The 17,347-nt window shown below is 33.9% G+C and overlaps 2 protein-coding genes across 2 annotated transcripts in view; both read right to left on the reverse strand.

The window, feature by feature from the left end:
- Window positions 1–587: 587 nt before the first annotated feature.
- On the reverse strand, window positions 588–8,348 carry Smp_141700 (hypothetical protein; the record flags this gene model as incomplete). The annotated part of the gene is made up of 6 exons (XM_018794205.1): window positions 588–659; window positions 1,157–2,459; window positions 3,366–3,699; window positions 3,945–4,134; window positions 5,415–5,473; window positions 8,300–8,348. The coding sequence occupies 6 exons, from the start codon at window positions 8,346–8,348 to the stop codon at window positions 588–590; spliced, it is 2,007 nt and encodes a 668-aa protein (XP_018648641.1).
- A 707-nt stretch (window positions 8,349–9,055) lies between these two features.
- The window catches only part of Smp_141710 (putative hypothetical protein), a gene marked incomplete at its 3' end in the record, with an annotated part of 45,548 nt that continues 37,256 nt past the window's right edge, over window positions 9,056–17,347 (reverse strand). Inside the window, exons 19-21 of the mRNA XM_018794206.1 lie at window positions 14,143–14,265; window positions 9,680–9,883; window positions 9,056–9,166 (exon numbers count right to left, since the gene is read on the reverse strand). Coding sequence (XP_018648642.1) covers window positions 9,056–9,166; window positions 9,680–9,883; window positions 14,143–14,265 — 438 coding nt within the window. The remainder of the gene's footprint in view (window positions 9,167–9,679; window positions 9,884–14,142; window positions 14,266–17,347) is intronic.

Consider the following 17,347-nt stretch of genomic DNA (forward strand, 5'->3'; position numbering starts at 1 on the left):
AGAATTACCGGATAAGCATGATACTCGTTCAGGATAAATAAATTGGTTCAAGTTAGATCCAGTTAGCGTGCTGTACATATGCAGAATTCATAGGTCTGCCACTAACTTCGGCTTACGGTAAAGGTTATCTGGTCTCTAAGCCTCAGTACAACATAACTTACACATACGATAATTTATGCGACAAAGACTACTTTCACATTAGTCTTAATAATTAGTAGAAATGTTGTTGTTAGTAGCAAGTCGGATGTTCTTATTTATCGACTGAAGTAGCCATCCGCGGTTGTAGAATTTCTATTTATAGTTCGCGTTCTTGTCCAAATCGACGGCTTAAGGTATTGGATAACTGCTCGAAATCGTTTGCAGTGGCATGTGAACGTTTATTTATAATATACCTTCACATCGTTTTATCAAGCCGTATTTAATGTTTAGTCTTTTAAAGATAATGTCATTGACATCACTAGATTTACTCAATTGTTAGTCATTTTGCTAAAACCTCGTCGGTTCGCAGATGTCATGGGATGCCTTGGGATGTATGAACATTCCCTTTCTAATCGTACATTGTTTCTAACTTATTATTATACTAGTATTCACTCGAATAGTTGGTCCATTATGAGTAAATCGGTATTTCGGTTATCACCTGTTTCCTTTTTCATGAAGACCTAAACAAATTTAGATGGGATTAACATTTGAGAAAAAGATGAAAAACAAACTAGAAATCTAAAACGGATCTAGAACATTCATTGCTTATATTATTATCATACATTAGGATAATTATGTAATATTTTCTAAATAGTGCTTTCTTTTCAAAAAAAAAGTTATGAAAACTACAAAATGCTAAGAAATCTCGAAGTCAGACAAATTTCGCTGGCTTGTACAGCATCATGAACCAAACTGACCACATTCTGTTTTCTTTTATCCCCATTTATCTGAAAAATGGAAATATATGAGACTTGTAATTACAAAAGATGAAGGGAATGGCAGCAGTAATATTTTGGTGAGACAAACACCAGAATAAGTAAAATCTTGTTGACTTTTCACAATTAAACCATGCTCAATAAATACTAGGATAAATGGGATACACATATAATCTTGAGAGTAATTAACTTAATAAGCTTTATTGTATAAGTGATAATAAGACAACATAAAATCAACTTACTAGATAAAACCATGTATTTAACTTCATTGCCATATGCTTGCTTGAACAACTCACTGCAAGTAAATGTAGAAAACCACCAATAATAACTGGTATTTGTTGAAGCGAGACATTACATCCAACTGTTTCCTTTGAAAACATGGGAATAACTGATTTACTCAGTTCAGAGAAAATAGCTTCAATCTCCGTATCTGGGAATGGCCATGAAATTAGGAAGCAAGCTAATTTACTAAGAAAGTTTTCCATCTTCCTTGAAACAGACTGTTTAGGACTTAATAACTTCAATGATATCCGATCAACAAGAGAAGACAGAACACAGTGAAGCATGCAGCCTTGTTTGACAGGGTTTGAAAAAAACCATTTCATACTTTCATTTACGTTACCAGATGATTGAATGAAGATGAGTAAAAATAAGGCATAATCAAGAGACTCATTTTCACTATGATAGTTAATAAATTCAAACAGTTGTGTCAAAATAGGAGGAGACAAAATTTCATAATCAAGAACCAAACGAGAAGCGAGGTGAATAGTCTGTAAGGAGTTTGAAGAAGAAACTATGAGTTGTTTAATACTATTTATAAGACGTGCACAACAAAGTGAATCAAAGGTGTCACCTCGCGAAGAGGTGCATGAGAAAGATGCGTCAAATACTAACTGTTGAGATGCAGGAGTGGGACAAGAAGCCAGTGTGGACAGACGTAGTAACGTAGAGCGCAGTTCACTAAGTGATAGTTTAGGTCGTAGTATAAGACCACACTGACAACGTAAGATACAACGAGCCGCACGCCATCTTGCAGAAACATACTGGTCTGGAGTGCCATTGAAGACAAAGAATTCGAGAACAGGGAGCAATTCCTGTTTTAATTCTATCTGCTGAAGAAGAAGCTCCACTAACATGAAATCTTCCTGTTTAGGTTCTGACTGGTTAGATTCTTGATTTTCGAGTATTTTGACATTGTTGAATTGTGGCTGACACATGGTAGCATTAAAGCTGATATCGTTTGGAGAAAATTCACCACACTCGGTAGTCATATCTAATAATAAGCTTCGATTTGTTATGGAACTTTCGTTTAGATCCCCGTTCATAAATATACAAGACGGAAGTTTTAATCGATTGACCATGATATGTTTGGCTACATCCAAAAGATTTATATGAGCTAAGTCTGCGATATGGGTCAAAGCTTTTATTACTCGTCGTCTTAGAAATAATTCGGATATAGGTAGTCTTGATCTACAGTTCCAAGTCACTGATGGTTGTAGTTCCGATGCCGCTTTATGCAGTAAATTCAATATCAGCTCAAATGGACTGAAGCAAAAAAAAACAGTTCAAGTTTATATTAGGTAAAGATTGAACTTAAAAATGGGATATTTTCAAAAATTAGTTTGAAGAAAATAGATAAGAAGTGAAAACATAAGACTTACTGAATGGAATGCTAGTGAATTATTTGTTAATAGAAGCAGAAACAGAGTTGAAATCACAAGGAGATGTTTATAAAAAAGAATTAGTTCAGTTTTCCAAGTTATATAAAGTGTTGATCATTACAATCTAAATTATTCTAGATAGTATTACCATAACTTGGGATCAGTTTTCTTGTCTCATTATTAAAAGTCTAAAATAACAATATACCAAGTGAATTGTAGTTGTCAAAGGTACATTTGTAATGATGAAATAGTTAGTGCGATGCATTAAAAAACTTCCTACTATTTTCAGTCAATAAACTAAGATCACGGTCAATTCTTAATTTTCCGGTGGGTTGAATTTTACAAAATATCTAAATGAGCGATTTATGCTTATAATGGTCAAAAAAATATCTAGAAAATACAATAAATACGAATGTTATTAATGTACTAGATACTAATTTAAGCCATGATTTGTATTCAATAGGGAATTTATCTTTCAGTAAAGAAATTTAACCAATTTTGAAGAGCAATATATTCACTAATCTATTATTCAATTAGTTTGATAATCCGCTTGGACTTTTTAAATTCAGTATCATGTGAATTAGATGTTATGGGAAAAAACAAAAACAGAAGATAAGAGTTTGGTGACTTTCCTGGATAAAAAGTTCAGTTGACCTATTCACCAAAATAAAAGCTAATATTTCATCACTCTAGTCTACATGTAATGCACTAAGTAATCTAACTAAATAGATATTTAGTGTAACGTCAGCGAAAAAATATTTAAAGAACTTCATTTGTGAAGGTTAGTCACCTATTGAAATGCTTGTTTACTTCCTCCCAATCGGCTAGATGGTGCTCATAAAGGCAACCTTCAATTGCGAATTGTTTATGACTTGTCTCAGCTTTTTCCAAAGCAAGTCGAGCCAATCGAATATTTTCTTTCAGTTCCTTTGGATCTTCATTTGAATCAAAGTCCAGTGACTCATCGTTAGAGCATGTTTTAAGATCTGAACACGACAATTTATTTTGAGCGTACGCAAAACGTGCTTCATTGTCAGCTCTAAACAGGTAGGTTTTTGCTAGATCCCGAGCTAATTTTAATATTAATAATCGATGTGGCCCATAAATAACTCGACGTGCAAGACCTGAAAATATAAGCATATTTTATAAATAATACAAGTACATATAATAAATGGAGTACAGATTTCACGTTACTCTGTTTATCAAATCATTACTAGAATAACGATGAATTATTTAACAGGAATATTGAATGACATTAAAGTTGAATAATAATAATAATAATAATAATGATAATAATAATAATATAACAATAATATACCAGCTAATAATGAGTAGACGTTAAGTGTTGATTTCACAGATTCTAAAAGACTATTAAGTTGATTAAAAAGAGGTTCAATGAGAATTTGACAAGGTAATGCTCTATCCCAGCCAACCGATCGTGGAACTGACAACTCTTCAGTTGCGTAATTTGAAGTAGCCATAGGCAAAAGTCCAACAGCAGTGTATTGATTGGCTAAATTTTGTGCAGCAGTAATTTTGATCAAATCTGATGAGTTCCACTAAATGAATATTCAGAAAAAAGTATTGAAAATAGTCGGTTGTCCAAACGATTATTATATATCAATAAATGAACATCAGAATACCGTTCAGGATAAATTAATCTGCATAGATAATTTAATCAGGTAAGTCAGTAATAATTAAGAAGGAAATGAACGTGAAAAATAATTCTCTCAAAAAACGATACACACAATAAGATGTTTACAGAATTACAATAGAAATTAGCAACTTACTTCTTTTCTTAGAAACAAAAGATATTTTGACACTTGTTATCAGTTGAATAACAATTCTAAATCCCCCAACATCTATCTACGCCCTCGAAATGCCGTGGTACGGCTGAGCGTGGGGACAGTCAGATCTTTCTTTCTCTCTCGAGATGCTCTCACATGGCCACGTGCATACAACCACTGCCAGGGAAGTCCTACTCACTACCTTCTCGCGGCGGGGGTGTTGATTACGAAATTAGGAGGACGAAAAGCGAATATCTGGTGCTCTAACCGGGTTGGTGGATATTGAGGATCCACCTAGGGAAGTTGGAAAATACTCATTCCAAACCAATGATGTACATGGGCTCCAGGATCCTGAGGGGACAAACGACGTACGAACTAATTGTTGGTCACCGGCTACCATGGGACTACATCTCCCAACGTTGCTCCACTGCCTTATGGATCAGACATTTAAGTCAAAGGCTCGGTGTGTGGCCTCCTAAGAAAACCACCTGCTTCGGTTTAGGCAACTGGGCAGTATCCCAGCCCTCACGCAAATCGAATGATTTATGTGGTGTATATATATTTGGTGTCTCCTTGTACCAATGTTTATGCGTTTAAATAAATAATAAATAAACACTTATCTGTCTAACAACTTACAAGGCAGATATAGTTAACTGTTGACAAAAATTTAAACCAAGGGTGATAAATGGTACTTCATCTTATTGTGAGTACGAATAATACAATAAACAGACATTCATGAGAGACAGATGAAATACTTTGGAATTGTTAATAGGAATATTATTATTATTTTAAAACAGCACTAATGTTTACAAATCAAGACATTTCGACATGTAACACGATATAAACCACATTAATTGTTGAACAATTTTAAAGCTGGACAGTATAATGATATTCATATGCAACTCTCTATTATAAAATCTACTACTCGCAGATTGAACAATTTGACGTAGTCATGCATTCATAAATCGAACAAAAAAAAACGTTGTTAGTAAATGATATTATAAAGACTATATGCAGTGATTAGTTAATTAAAAAAAAAGGATTACACATACCTCCATACTCTGATTTACACGAAGCCAAAAGTTTACATTAGACACAGTAATTTCTGGTCCTAATAAACAATAATAAATCGAAATATAAAATCAGATAAATATAAAAGTATCAACTAGTCGAATGTAAATATTGTAAAGATGATCTAGTTTATTGTGACATTTTGGTGTCTTAAGATAATTTGACTTAAATAAAAAAAAATATTATTGATATTAAGCAGTAATATCCTTTGATAAAATGAAATAAACCTAAAAAATTGGAAGACAAACGATAGAAAAGAAGATATAATGATTTAAAATATTTACTAAATAAGTGATAAGTATGATAAAAAAAATGTTTATAATCGTTTAAGAAAATATGTATAGTTAATTCTACAGTAGAAAAGCAAATACCACAAGGTGATGAGTTACAATTATACATCAGAAGGAGTTTTTGTGGATATTTCAATATTTTCATAGTTGAAACAATGAGTCAATTGAAGCTAGACCACCATAGAAAACCTGGAAGCACTGGACGGCCGTCTCGTCCCATTATGGGACTCCTCAGCAGTTGTAGAGATATCAACTCATTGAAGACAATTGGATGCGCACTGCTGAGGAGTTACAATTAGTCAAGTAAACAATCATGTGAATATGAAATGCGATATATACTTGTGATGTAAAAAGAAGCATTACGTGAAGTTACAAATTTCATAGATCTTGATGATACTTCATAAGAACAGAAAGGGTAAGAAGATTTAAAAATAAAATATTACGGAAAAGCGTTTCGTATACGAAGTTAGTATAACCCGTATAATTAGAGGATTAGGATAATCAAACTGCAGATCAGAGAGTACAAAGGTTGAATGTAAATTTTTAGACCGACAGAAGATTCCGTAAGTTAATATGTATGACTTTCATTATGTACAGGAGGTGCAAATACATACTGTTCGGTGTAATAGTCATAATCGAAAGGGGATCTACTATTCTTCATTTTTTAAAACAAGAAACTTTACTTCTTCATGTATTAAAGATTATGTGGATGAAGATTTATTAAACAAATGAAGAAATATATAATATTGGCTGCATATAAATTAACGCTCAATATTTGTATTAGACTAATTTAGTTGGTTATATGTGTTGTAACCATAATAAACTTTATTATGATCTTAACAAAAGTACAAATATTACCAAATAGTATTGAGTGTAAGTTGATTACATAGAAATATTAATAAATTTATGATGATTCATTTCTATTAATTGGTAATATACCTTTAAGGAAAAATTACCAGAAACTAATGCTCAATATACTTCTTTATATATATATATATATATATATATATATATATATATATATATATATATATATATATATATAGTGGTAAGATATTGGATTTCTTCGAATCATTTCATATTAGAAAAGAAACATTATTCCGAAATAAAGTGAATTACTGCTGGGGGGGGGAAGGAGGGGAAAGTGTAAGTTAGCATCAATGATACTTTCGACTTTCTCTTAAGAAAGTAAGAAAGAAAAAGTTGAAGGGAAGAAAATAGGAAAAATAAAGTAGTGGATTTGGCAAATATAAAGTGGTGAATACTACGATGATTAGACTTAGAAAAAAGATAACCCATTGTATCATTGAAGAAGATATGAAGATAACTCATTAAAGTAAAGATTTATTTTTAATGATATCATTTTACTGAAGCTAGAGAATTACATTGATACTGATTTTGCAGATATAATCTATGGACGAATATAAAATAAATTGCGTCATGAAGGAGCATCTGGAAACTTTAAGTGTCAAAAGGGTGTTTAATGATGATCTGGAGGTTAAAAAAAACATAAAATAAAAACTAAATTCATGAGAATTAATTGTCCACTTGATTAGCATGCAGAAGTTAAAGAAGAGGTCGGAAATGTGAAGATAATGACAACAACAAATAATTAATACAATCGAAAAATTAGTATAGAGTGTTTAACAATTGGTTTAAGGAGTATGAAGGAATTTGCAAATTTATGGGCAATAAAATAGTACGAAATCTTGTATTTGTTAAAGACAAAAAGTGAATTCATGGGCGACACTGTTGGTGAATATAAGAAACATCACTTGAAGTTTATAACTACTAATACAGTGCAAATACGCACTAATAATTGATAAGGATGGTGGAAACAAGAAAATTTGCAGTGACAGGCAACATAGAACCTGAAATAAGTGTTTATATTGGGAACGTTAAATCCCCAGAACTCACTTGGAAAAAGTCTTAATTTTGTAATTTTATTCTGAAACTTTGAATTTTATGTTTTCGAGCCAAGAAAACGCTTAGTTTAACTACAGCTTACATATCCATCTTGGAATTCCTTGGCTGTTATTGGTTGACGGATTTTTTAGTACGCTCTCCCAAGGGCGTTTCTATCATTGTATAAATAGGCTTGACTTGTGTGCTTAGTGACCTCGTACTTTCTGGGTGCTTGTTGAATGCATTCTTCTACGCCTCATCAAGACTTCTTGATCTAGTTAGCAGGGACGGGGACAACAGATTAGAATAGCCTATAGTGTCAATGTGTCATTGATATTCGTTCCGTTTACCGAGTAAGGTCAACTCGTAGTAGCATCAAGCATATCAGCTTACAACCCTTGATCACGACTATTGAGCGGACCCTAAACAGTGTGTACTTCATTAACAAGGTTTAATGTAACAGCCAATGGTTTTGTGGATAGATCCCACATCTTGATTCGGAGAAAGTAAAATGATTATTATGCTTTAAAAAATAGGCTGTGGTAGAATATTCACATGGGATAAGTAATATTTTACAATCCAAATCGAAATGTGTTTAATCATAATATTATTTGTTGTCCAGCAAATTGACACGTATATAAATGTTAATTATACTTAAGGAGTACACTTACCTATAATTTTAATTGGTAATGAATCACTCAACAATTGATGATATGGCATTCTTATATTGCTTAAGTGATGATGTCCTTCACTTTTAGAAAAAACAATTGTCTGAAGGTAGCAAGAAAAACAAGTAAACATTTCATACGTAAAGATATATATTATGTCCAAGTTGATAAAGAATTGTGTGCGAGCACTTTTAAGATATTTGTAGCTTCATATTAAGCCTGTTTTCAATAAGCACCTCAAATATATACATATCTAAACTGAAAGCTGTGGAGATTATTTAAAGTTAGTTGGTATTAAAAAAATAATGACAACTAGAAACCAGTTGAAAATAGGCAATTGATTTCGATTCGTCTTTACATGTTTACGATCAAAACAACAATTATATATTACTAGAGACTAGCTTCAAGATGAATTCTTGAAATTCAAGAGGAAAAAGGTGATTAATGTTGACTCTGAAACATGTTATTGGTAGTAAACGATAATAGTCACTACGAGAGCTACCATACTATAACCATATCTTAATATAATTTGGCATTTGCTTTGAATCATCCAAGCAACCTACTTGACACATGACCTTGAGCGACAAATGTTACTTTTAAAACAGTTTGGCTAAGAGGTCATGATAGGCGCAAGTTCCTTAAAGTAGATGATGCAGTAGATTATATGTATCAGTCGAAATATAGTAAAAGAACTTATTAAGATGATAAAAGAATTGATATCAATTTAATTTGAAGTCAAGTGCTATGAAATATAAAAACTTAATCAGGATTTACTTCATTTCCGATAGTAGCAGAAACACGTTCTAGTTCAAAATCTCTAGGAGGATGTGATCGTTTGTAAGTACGTAGAAAGTTGAGTAATTGAAGTTGCTATAAAGAGTAAAAGAAAATAGAAATAAAACATATTAATTAATACTTTCAAAAATGATCATAAGCAAGGAGCAACCTCATGATGTAGAAAGTAAAGTATCAAATCTTTCACTAACTGAATATTGTAGCAACCATGTTTGATTAGTAATCAATGGCATTTTTGTTGACACTAATTTATTTGTAACACTTATATAACATGTATTTGATTATCAAGCATTAACTGTATAAGAAAAAGTTTTCACTTTTACTTTGAGGGTGCAAGATATAGTTGCTGATCATAGCGATGATGAGAACACTGGAGTTATACGATGATCATTGATTTCGTAAGTTCTGTATGATACTTTTAAGTAAAAGGTTAAGCACACAGTCGCACGTAGAGATGAATAATTGTCGACTTATCTTTCGTAAATAAAATGTGTATACATCAGTAAGTAGTGGAATTGAAAATCAGTGTTATTGATAACTTTTAATTTGGCATAAATAAATGTCATAGAAAATTAGTCACAAACTGACTTTATTTGTAATCACCCTTGAGCAACAAGTACGAATCCATGAGAATAAAAAGCTCAAACGCTCGTAATCATAAGGTGATGTGCTGGCATAAAACGATTGGAGTAAAGTAGCCAATTCATTCAATGAATGTTGTGGATTATCAGATTGTTTACCTGATCTGAATAATAATTTAAGTATTGTATGGGCGCGAGATAAGCAGATTTTCTGATAACGTCTTTTAAGAAGAAATAGACAGAGAAGAAAAAACAGTCGTCATAATTTGTGCACAAACAAAAATATTGAGAATGTCTCATAACAAAATAAAGTACTATGACTAGTAATAATATCTTGATAAATGAACATTGATTGATAGTATGTTTTGATGAATACAGCATGATAAGGAGAAGAGGGCTTTAACAGGTAAAATATTTGTTCAATCATACGCTATTCAAATATTCTATTTTTAAAATGTTTTTGCAATGTCATAAGCATATCTTGCTTTGTCTCTGTTCAAACTAGCATTGGCTCATTTGACTGCAACTCTTCAGACTAATGGAAGAAACAGGAATTAAGAAGTCAAGTGTAAGCGAAACAATCTCGGAAAAAGACAAAACCCTTATCTGCACTCAGCCCAGACGTTTAGAACGATAGGCGGAACACTTTAAGGAGCATTTCAGCTGGCCTTCACCTACTCTACAACTACCCACCATTCCCAAACAGTCTGAATGGAACATTGAAGTAGGTAACCCGACTCTACTTGAAGTTCAAAAGGCTATAACTAATCTGAAACGAGGAAAAGCAGCTGGTCCAGATAGATTGGCTCCAGAGGTCTTTAAATGTGGTGGTCCAATTTCAGCGATTAGGTTGACTGATATTTTGGCTAAAATCTGGGAGTTGGACGTAATCCCATTTGACTGGTCACAATCACTTATTGTCCCAATATATAAGAAGGGGTCAAAATCATCCTGTGATAACCATAGAGGGGTTAGTTTGACTAATATAGCATCTAAAATACTAGCCTCAATAATTATCGAACGCTTAACAAAAACTCGTGAACTTCAAACACGAGAAAATCAGGCTGGCTTCAGACCTGGTTGTGGTTGCATCAACCACATATTCACTATTCGTCAGACTTCAGAACACAAGCATACTTATCGGCGTCCGACAATGATAGTTTTTATTTATTTGAAAGTAGCATTTGACTCTGTAAATCGAGAGGTTCTGTGGCAGTGTCTGTCATTGAAAGGTGTACCTCAGAAGTACAGAAACCTTGTGAGGGCTCTTTACTCGAACACTACTAGTCGAGTCAGAGGTTATGGTTATGCAGAACTGTCGTCTGATTTTACAACCTCAAATGGTGTCCGACAAGATTGTCCACTATCTCTATTTTTGTTCAATCTCATCATAGACCTACTGCTGTAAATAACACTCTCTTCGACTGAATTTTCAGGAATTGATCTCCTACCACGAGGTCCACTTATTGACTTAGAATACGCAGATGAGATTATCCTGTTCGGTGAAGACGCTGATAAAATGTAGTGTTTTAGTAGTACTGAGTACCAGTGTCAGGATGTTTGGAATGCGTTTCTCTCCCTCTAAATGTAAACTGTCATTCCAGGACTGGCCTGCGTCAACACCTGAACTAAGGATAGGGAGTGAAGTAGTCGAACGCGTCGACAACTTCACTTGTCTTGGAAGTCTGATCAGCCCAAATGGGTTGGTGTCTGACGAAATCTCAGCACGGATTCGAAAAGCTCGTTTGGCTTTTGCCAACTTACGTCACCTATGGCGAAGGCGAGATACCTGTCCATCAATTAACAGATGAGTATACTACGCAGCAGTTCGCTCTGTTCTACTTTACAGCTGTGAGACGTGGACATTAATAGAAGATACGCGTAAGTAACTAGTATTTGATCACAGATGCCTTAGAAATATTGCCAGCATCTGCTGGGATCACCGGGTAATAGTGAGGTTAGACGCAGTATGGTAAATCAGTTGATGAAGTTGTGAATCTTCATCGATTGAGATGGTTGGGCCACATGTTACGTACGTCTGAACACCGATTACCACGACGCGCTATGCTGACTAGTATTGGAGATGGTTGAAAGAAAGTTAGGGGCGGTCAAACCAAAACGTGACACCAGTCCATAAAGTCACTAACTTGTGGTCTGAGCCATGTTGGTAGATGCAGACTACTTGGTGGGGGCCCACGTGACTATTGTAACCAATGGTTGGAGACTCTGTGTGACATGGCTCAGAATCGATCACAATGGCGTAGATGTATTGTTAGGTCGGCTTACAATAAACTCTAGAGAGGCTCATAAAGAGCCCAACCAATCAGCGATTAGTTAGAAGCTATGCTACTAAAATAACAAGGTCCTGATTGGCTGTTAACATACTGCTACTATGGAATCTCAAGGTCTTTTAATTACTATAAAACCCCTGTTTTTCTGTACATAATTGAACCTTGTAGTAAAGTGCTTCTCTGATACTCGTGTCTTCTCTCTGGTCTTTCAAGTCGCTGAGTAGTGCTAGCCTGGGGTTATCCGAATAGCTAGGATCCGAATAAAGCGTTTCAACTTACACGTCATATCATGTATACACTCTTTATCTTCCCTTAAACGGTGAGATTAAAATTGCTTCATACCTGTCTTTCTTCCTGTACTATATATATATATATATATATATATATAACCTTTCTTTTATATATTACCACCACTAAATTAACTACTTCTATGAATTCGGTGTTCATCGTTTTGTGCTATACTTCTATGAATTCGGTGTTCATCGTTTTGTGCTAATGAAGTGTAGCAACTTGGACCGATGGATATATTTGCCTGGTCCTACGTTGTAGTTGACTGACCGACTGAAATTCTTTATGTTCCAAGTGGATAACATAATGCTATTACAAGTTTATTACACAACTGCACAAATCTTTTCTTCATACTTTATTACCTTCATTTAGTTATGTACGTTAAACTACTGACCTAGTATTATGACTCTCAGAAATTATTCTGACCATAATTAAGTTTGTTCATTGATTATCTCATGATCTGTCTATAATACTAAGTAATATTGATGCAAACTTATGAAATACAAATCTAGAAGTAAGTGCACTGAAGGTAATTTCTAAGTAAAGTAACAAAAATGAAGTTATTATTATCATTGAAATACAGTAAGGAATAAACTTCAAAATAGTAAGATAGAATAACATACATGAAACAATTCACTTCAGATCCGTTGATTACATTTGGAGATATTGGTAAAAACATATTGTCGTTATTACTAAGTCCTGTGAATGAGAAATCCCCCTCTTCGCCTAAAGCAGAATCGGCACAACTATTATGTGGTTTAAATAAAAAATTTAAATGTTTAATTAAATAAGGTCTTAGTGGTATATTGAAATCTTTGGAAAATCTGGCAATCAATCTAATTGACGGTAAAGATCGTTCAGTCGTGTCCAATCTTTTTGACATGGATTCACTACTTCGAAGGTCACTGGGTACAAGGTAGACACTTTGTTCTTTGAGCGATGGTACCATTCGGCATAACTTGTCAAGTATATGTTGTAATGATGAGTGATCCATTCCATGTGTAATTATACGACTAAAGTTTAGCTTGATTTAAAAAGAAATAAATAATTAAATAATGATTTTCAACACAATGTAAAAAGAAGTCTCAATTATCATATACAAAGTGAAATAGTACAGAATAAGTCAGACTATCTGCAACATTACTGACTCATAATAACAAATTACATAAGAACGAATATCATTAACCACAATGAGAGGATCAACAGTTAACGGGAACAAATTAGGTTCTCCTGATCGGCTCCAAACAACATGAAACATACGTTTCAATATTGGAAACTATCATACAGAATTCATCGTCGACAAATGTGAAGTTACAGTCTGTAAGGAAATATGAGTTCACTGTACATTTGATATTGCTTAAAAGTATAATAAATATATGTTTCTGTAACAACCTAACACGCATGATTTGTAAATACATATTAGCAAATGCCAGATTTATTTTCATTTATTAAAGTTATATAAACAACAGAATAACTACAGATTTCAAAATCACCTAAACTGAAGGGAGAAAAATAATACTTGTCTACAGGAAAACGATACAAGATGACCTATTGGAAAAAAGATAAAAATTGGAAGAACAAAACAGTACTGTTGATTAGTTAACAGTTAATTTTAAAAGATGAAAGGTTTCATTAAATGTGGTTATTACACCAAGACGTTAATAATAAACATATTTTCTTGTAAGAGATTTTAAGATAGTTAAATGTTACTGTTTTTATTAAGTTAGTATTTATCAGTTATTAACAATACAAGCTAATCCAAGTATGGAAAGGTTCTACAAGAATTGTGACTGATAGTTAATCAACATCCATATTACCGAACACAGCTAAAAATAATGTTAAGTAATAAAAACAACCACAAACAGTTAAATCAAACAACTTATGTACACACTTTATACGGTTTCAAGACAATATGCCAACTCCACATTTTACCCATTGTTTGACTCAATTCCAATAGGTTTATATCACGTTTACACGTTATTTGAGAGAACATAAAGATAATGTTCGCTACAGCCTAATAATAGAAACAAGAAAATAGAGGAAACGGCAATTAACCATTGAAACATAACAAGCTATAGATATATAACAATATTCCATTACACCAACGTCGAAATGACGAAAATATTAGACAGATCAAGGCATTAGAGAATATCATGGTGGTATTATCAATTATGTATAAACTGAGAAAAAGAAGATACAAGCAGTAATACCAAACAACATAGCATAATGCAACATAAAGCCAGTTAGCTTATATGGAGGGATATATAAAAAGTTTCAAACTGAACACATATTTTTTGGATTGGAATGAGATAAAACAACGTATTTATTCAATAATTTATAGGCTATATGAAAACTAAGAAGGGAAACATCGTGTGGAATCACATGTCACCTGAGATGAAAAAAAGTACGTTAAAATATGTAAATAATAAATAAGAGGTAGTGTGGTGTGGTCTACTTATATCCATATAAGTAGTATATGGTGTGGGTCAGACATAGAATGTATTTTGGCAGAAGACCGATGAGGAAAGAACTGAAATGAAACGCAAACGTCTGGAAAATGCATGAGCAATGGAATAAGAGAAGAAACAGTGAAGATTGAAACAATTGGTTGTTAATTTGCAAATTGACTGTTCATTGTTTGGTAATCAGAATTTATTGAGATAGTCTGTAATCTTTGCTTAAATACATTCGATTGTCCCCAACCAGTGTTTTGTTCACTACATTTGGTGTCGCTGCCAACCAGGAGGAGGAAGGGTGCTGTTCTGCGGACGCCACTGCGGGTCTGGAGTTGAGGTGCTAGTTGGGGCAGTATGGTGTGGAGAGTTGGCGTCGAGTGGAGTGTTCTGGCGGGGCGGCGTTGGCTGTAGCGGGTGCTGTCGACGGAGAGAAGCAGTGGGACGTGCGGCTGCTGGGCGGACATCGGATGTAGATGGCTCAGCAGGCCGGTGGAGTACGGGTGTTGAACGTCCCGGGTGCCGGGTGGATGCGGATGTTGGTGCCCCGGCAGGTCGACGGAGCTATGGAGGTCAGCGCGCCGCAGACTCGACATTCTGACGGAGAGTTTGGCACAGACTGCAGTGAAAGAAGATAGTGGCATGGCGAGCAGAACCACCGCATGTACGAATGCTTTAAAGGGGGGACGAGTGTGGTGTGGTCTACTTATATCCATATAAGTAGTATATGGTGTGGGTCAGACATAGAATGTATTTTGGCAGAAGACCGATGAGGAAAGAACTGAAATGAAACGCAAACGTCTGGAAAATGCATGAGCAATGGAATAAGAGAAGAAACAGTGAAGATTGAAACAATTGGTTGTTAATTTGCAAATTGACTGTTCATTGTTTGGTAATCAGAATTTATTGAGATAGTCTGTAATCTTTGCTTAAATACATTCGATTGTCCCCAGTCGTGTTCTGTTCACTACAGTAGGTGAGAGAAATCTATTTCAACCGATGGATTAATACGCAGTGATAGACTTTATAAGAGAATGACCACCAAAGAAAAGGAAGAGATTTGACTGAAATAGAAGAAGAGGTGATAAAGTGGTTGACTTAAATAGACGATATGACATTAGACAGAAGGACATAATCATCATACGGCATAGCACAGATGTTCGTTAATTAGAGTTGTCGTAGCACATTGGCACGAGACCAGATTAACAAGATTAATTCTGATGGAGATCGAAATAATTTAGTAGCAGTGATAGGGAGAAAGGTTAGTCAACGAAAATATGGTCTGAAGGGGCATAGTGAAAAAGAATGTATGACGGAATACTAAAGCTCGAAATCCAGAGAAAGATAATGAGTAAATACATCTGTGCCATTTTGATCGATTTCGAAAGATGTCATATAACGTCTCTAACCATTGATTGCGGTTATAAAACACACCAAAAAAGCATAAAGTCTTCATTTACCAATATGGACTGATGCTCGATTATGGTTTGGCTGCCCCCAGCTTCCTTCCACTCTATTTCTGCACGAGCAAACATCATCCGTCAAGTAGAAAAATTGTATTTCTGACGTTTTATGACTCTTTGGGATGTAACAAAAACATATTTATTATTAACTCTCTATCCAATGCTCAATTTATTTGAAACTATCAACCTATTATCCGTTGAAGTAGAGAACATCTACGATCAAGATCCTGAAGCCTAGGTATGTCTTTCCGTTTGACGACCATAGACCGAATCAATCAATCAGAGCGCACTGCTGAGCAATATATAAGCCATTTGATTGAAAGGCGAACAACACCCCACAAGTGACGCAAATTAGAAAATACCAACCGGGCTTTCTGAATCTGTGCAGAGATTTTATTAGATACCAACCCTTCAGGGAATATATAAAAACAGCATCAGTTCAATCACTTAAGTGTTTCTTGAAAAGTCAGTGTGTAAATAAAAACAATAAAAACAACGTAAAAAATTTAAGCATGGTTTTTTATGATAAACACTCCATTTAAAATGAATGATAAACATGCACATAATATCTTCAAGATGACTACAAATCTCAGAGTTAGGTGATAATTGTGGACTGAGGAATATTGATTTCAATTTTTAAATAAGTATTGAATTATCTAGATATTTACTTCTTACAAACCAACTTCCCTCGTGTTTTATGGAAATATAATATTTCAAAAACATCATTCTGTGTACGAAATTATCATTATACTTGATTTTTCGGACATTAAAGCAAAGATTATTTATAAGGATTTGTCTTTTCTCATTTGTTAATGTCAATAACTGTAGCTGATCAGTTGTTGGCACATGAGCATCTTTAGCTATGTGCCTCAATACCATAATTCATTCACTTTAAAAGATGAATATTTGAACGAAGAATACTCTTTTCGATAAATTCTCTTCAGGTTCTACAATTATGTATCTAATAATCCGAAAAAAATAGCCAGGTTAAGGGCAAAGTTTGATATTTCAAGATAGCATTTCAAACACAACGATTTGATTGACATCTTAAAATGTGAACGCAACATATGATCGTATGGAATCACTGTGGACAATAAACAAAGTAATTAAATTATTCATTAAATGTATTCTTTAGAGGAAAAACAAAAATTAAACTGAAAAATTCTTGCCATAATTTTTT

Source organism: Schistosoma mansoni, chromosome 1 (assembly GCF_000237925.1).
Source record: "Schistosoma mansoni strain Puerto Rico chromosome 1, complete genome".
NCBI lineage: Eukaryota > Metazoa > Platyhelminthes > Trematoda > Strigeidida > Schistosomatidae > Schistosoma > Schistosoma mansoni.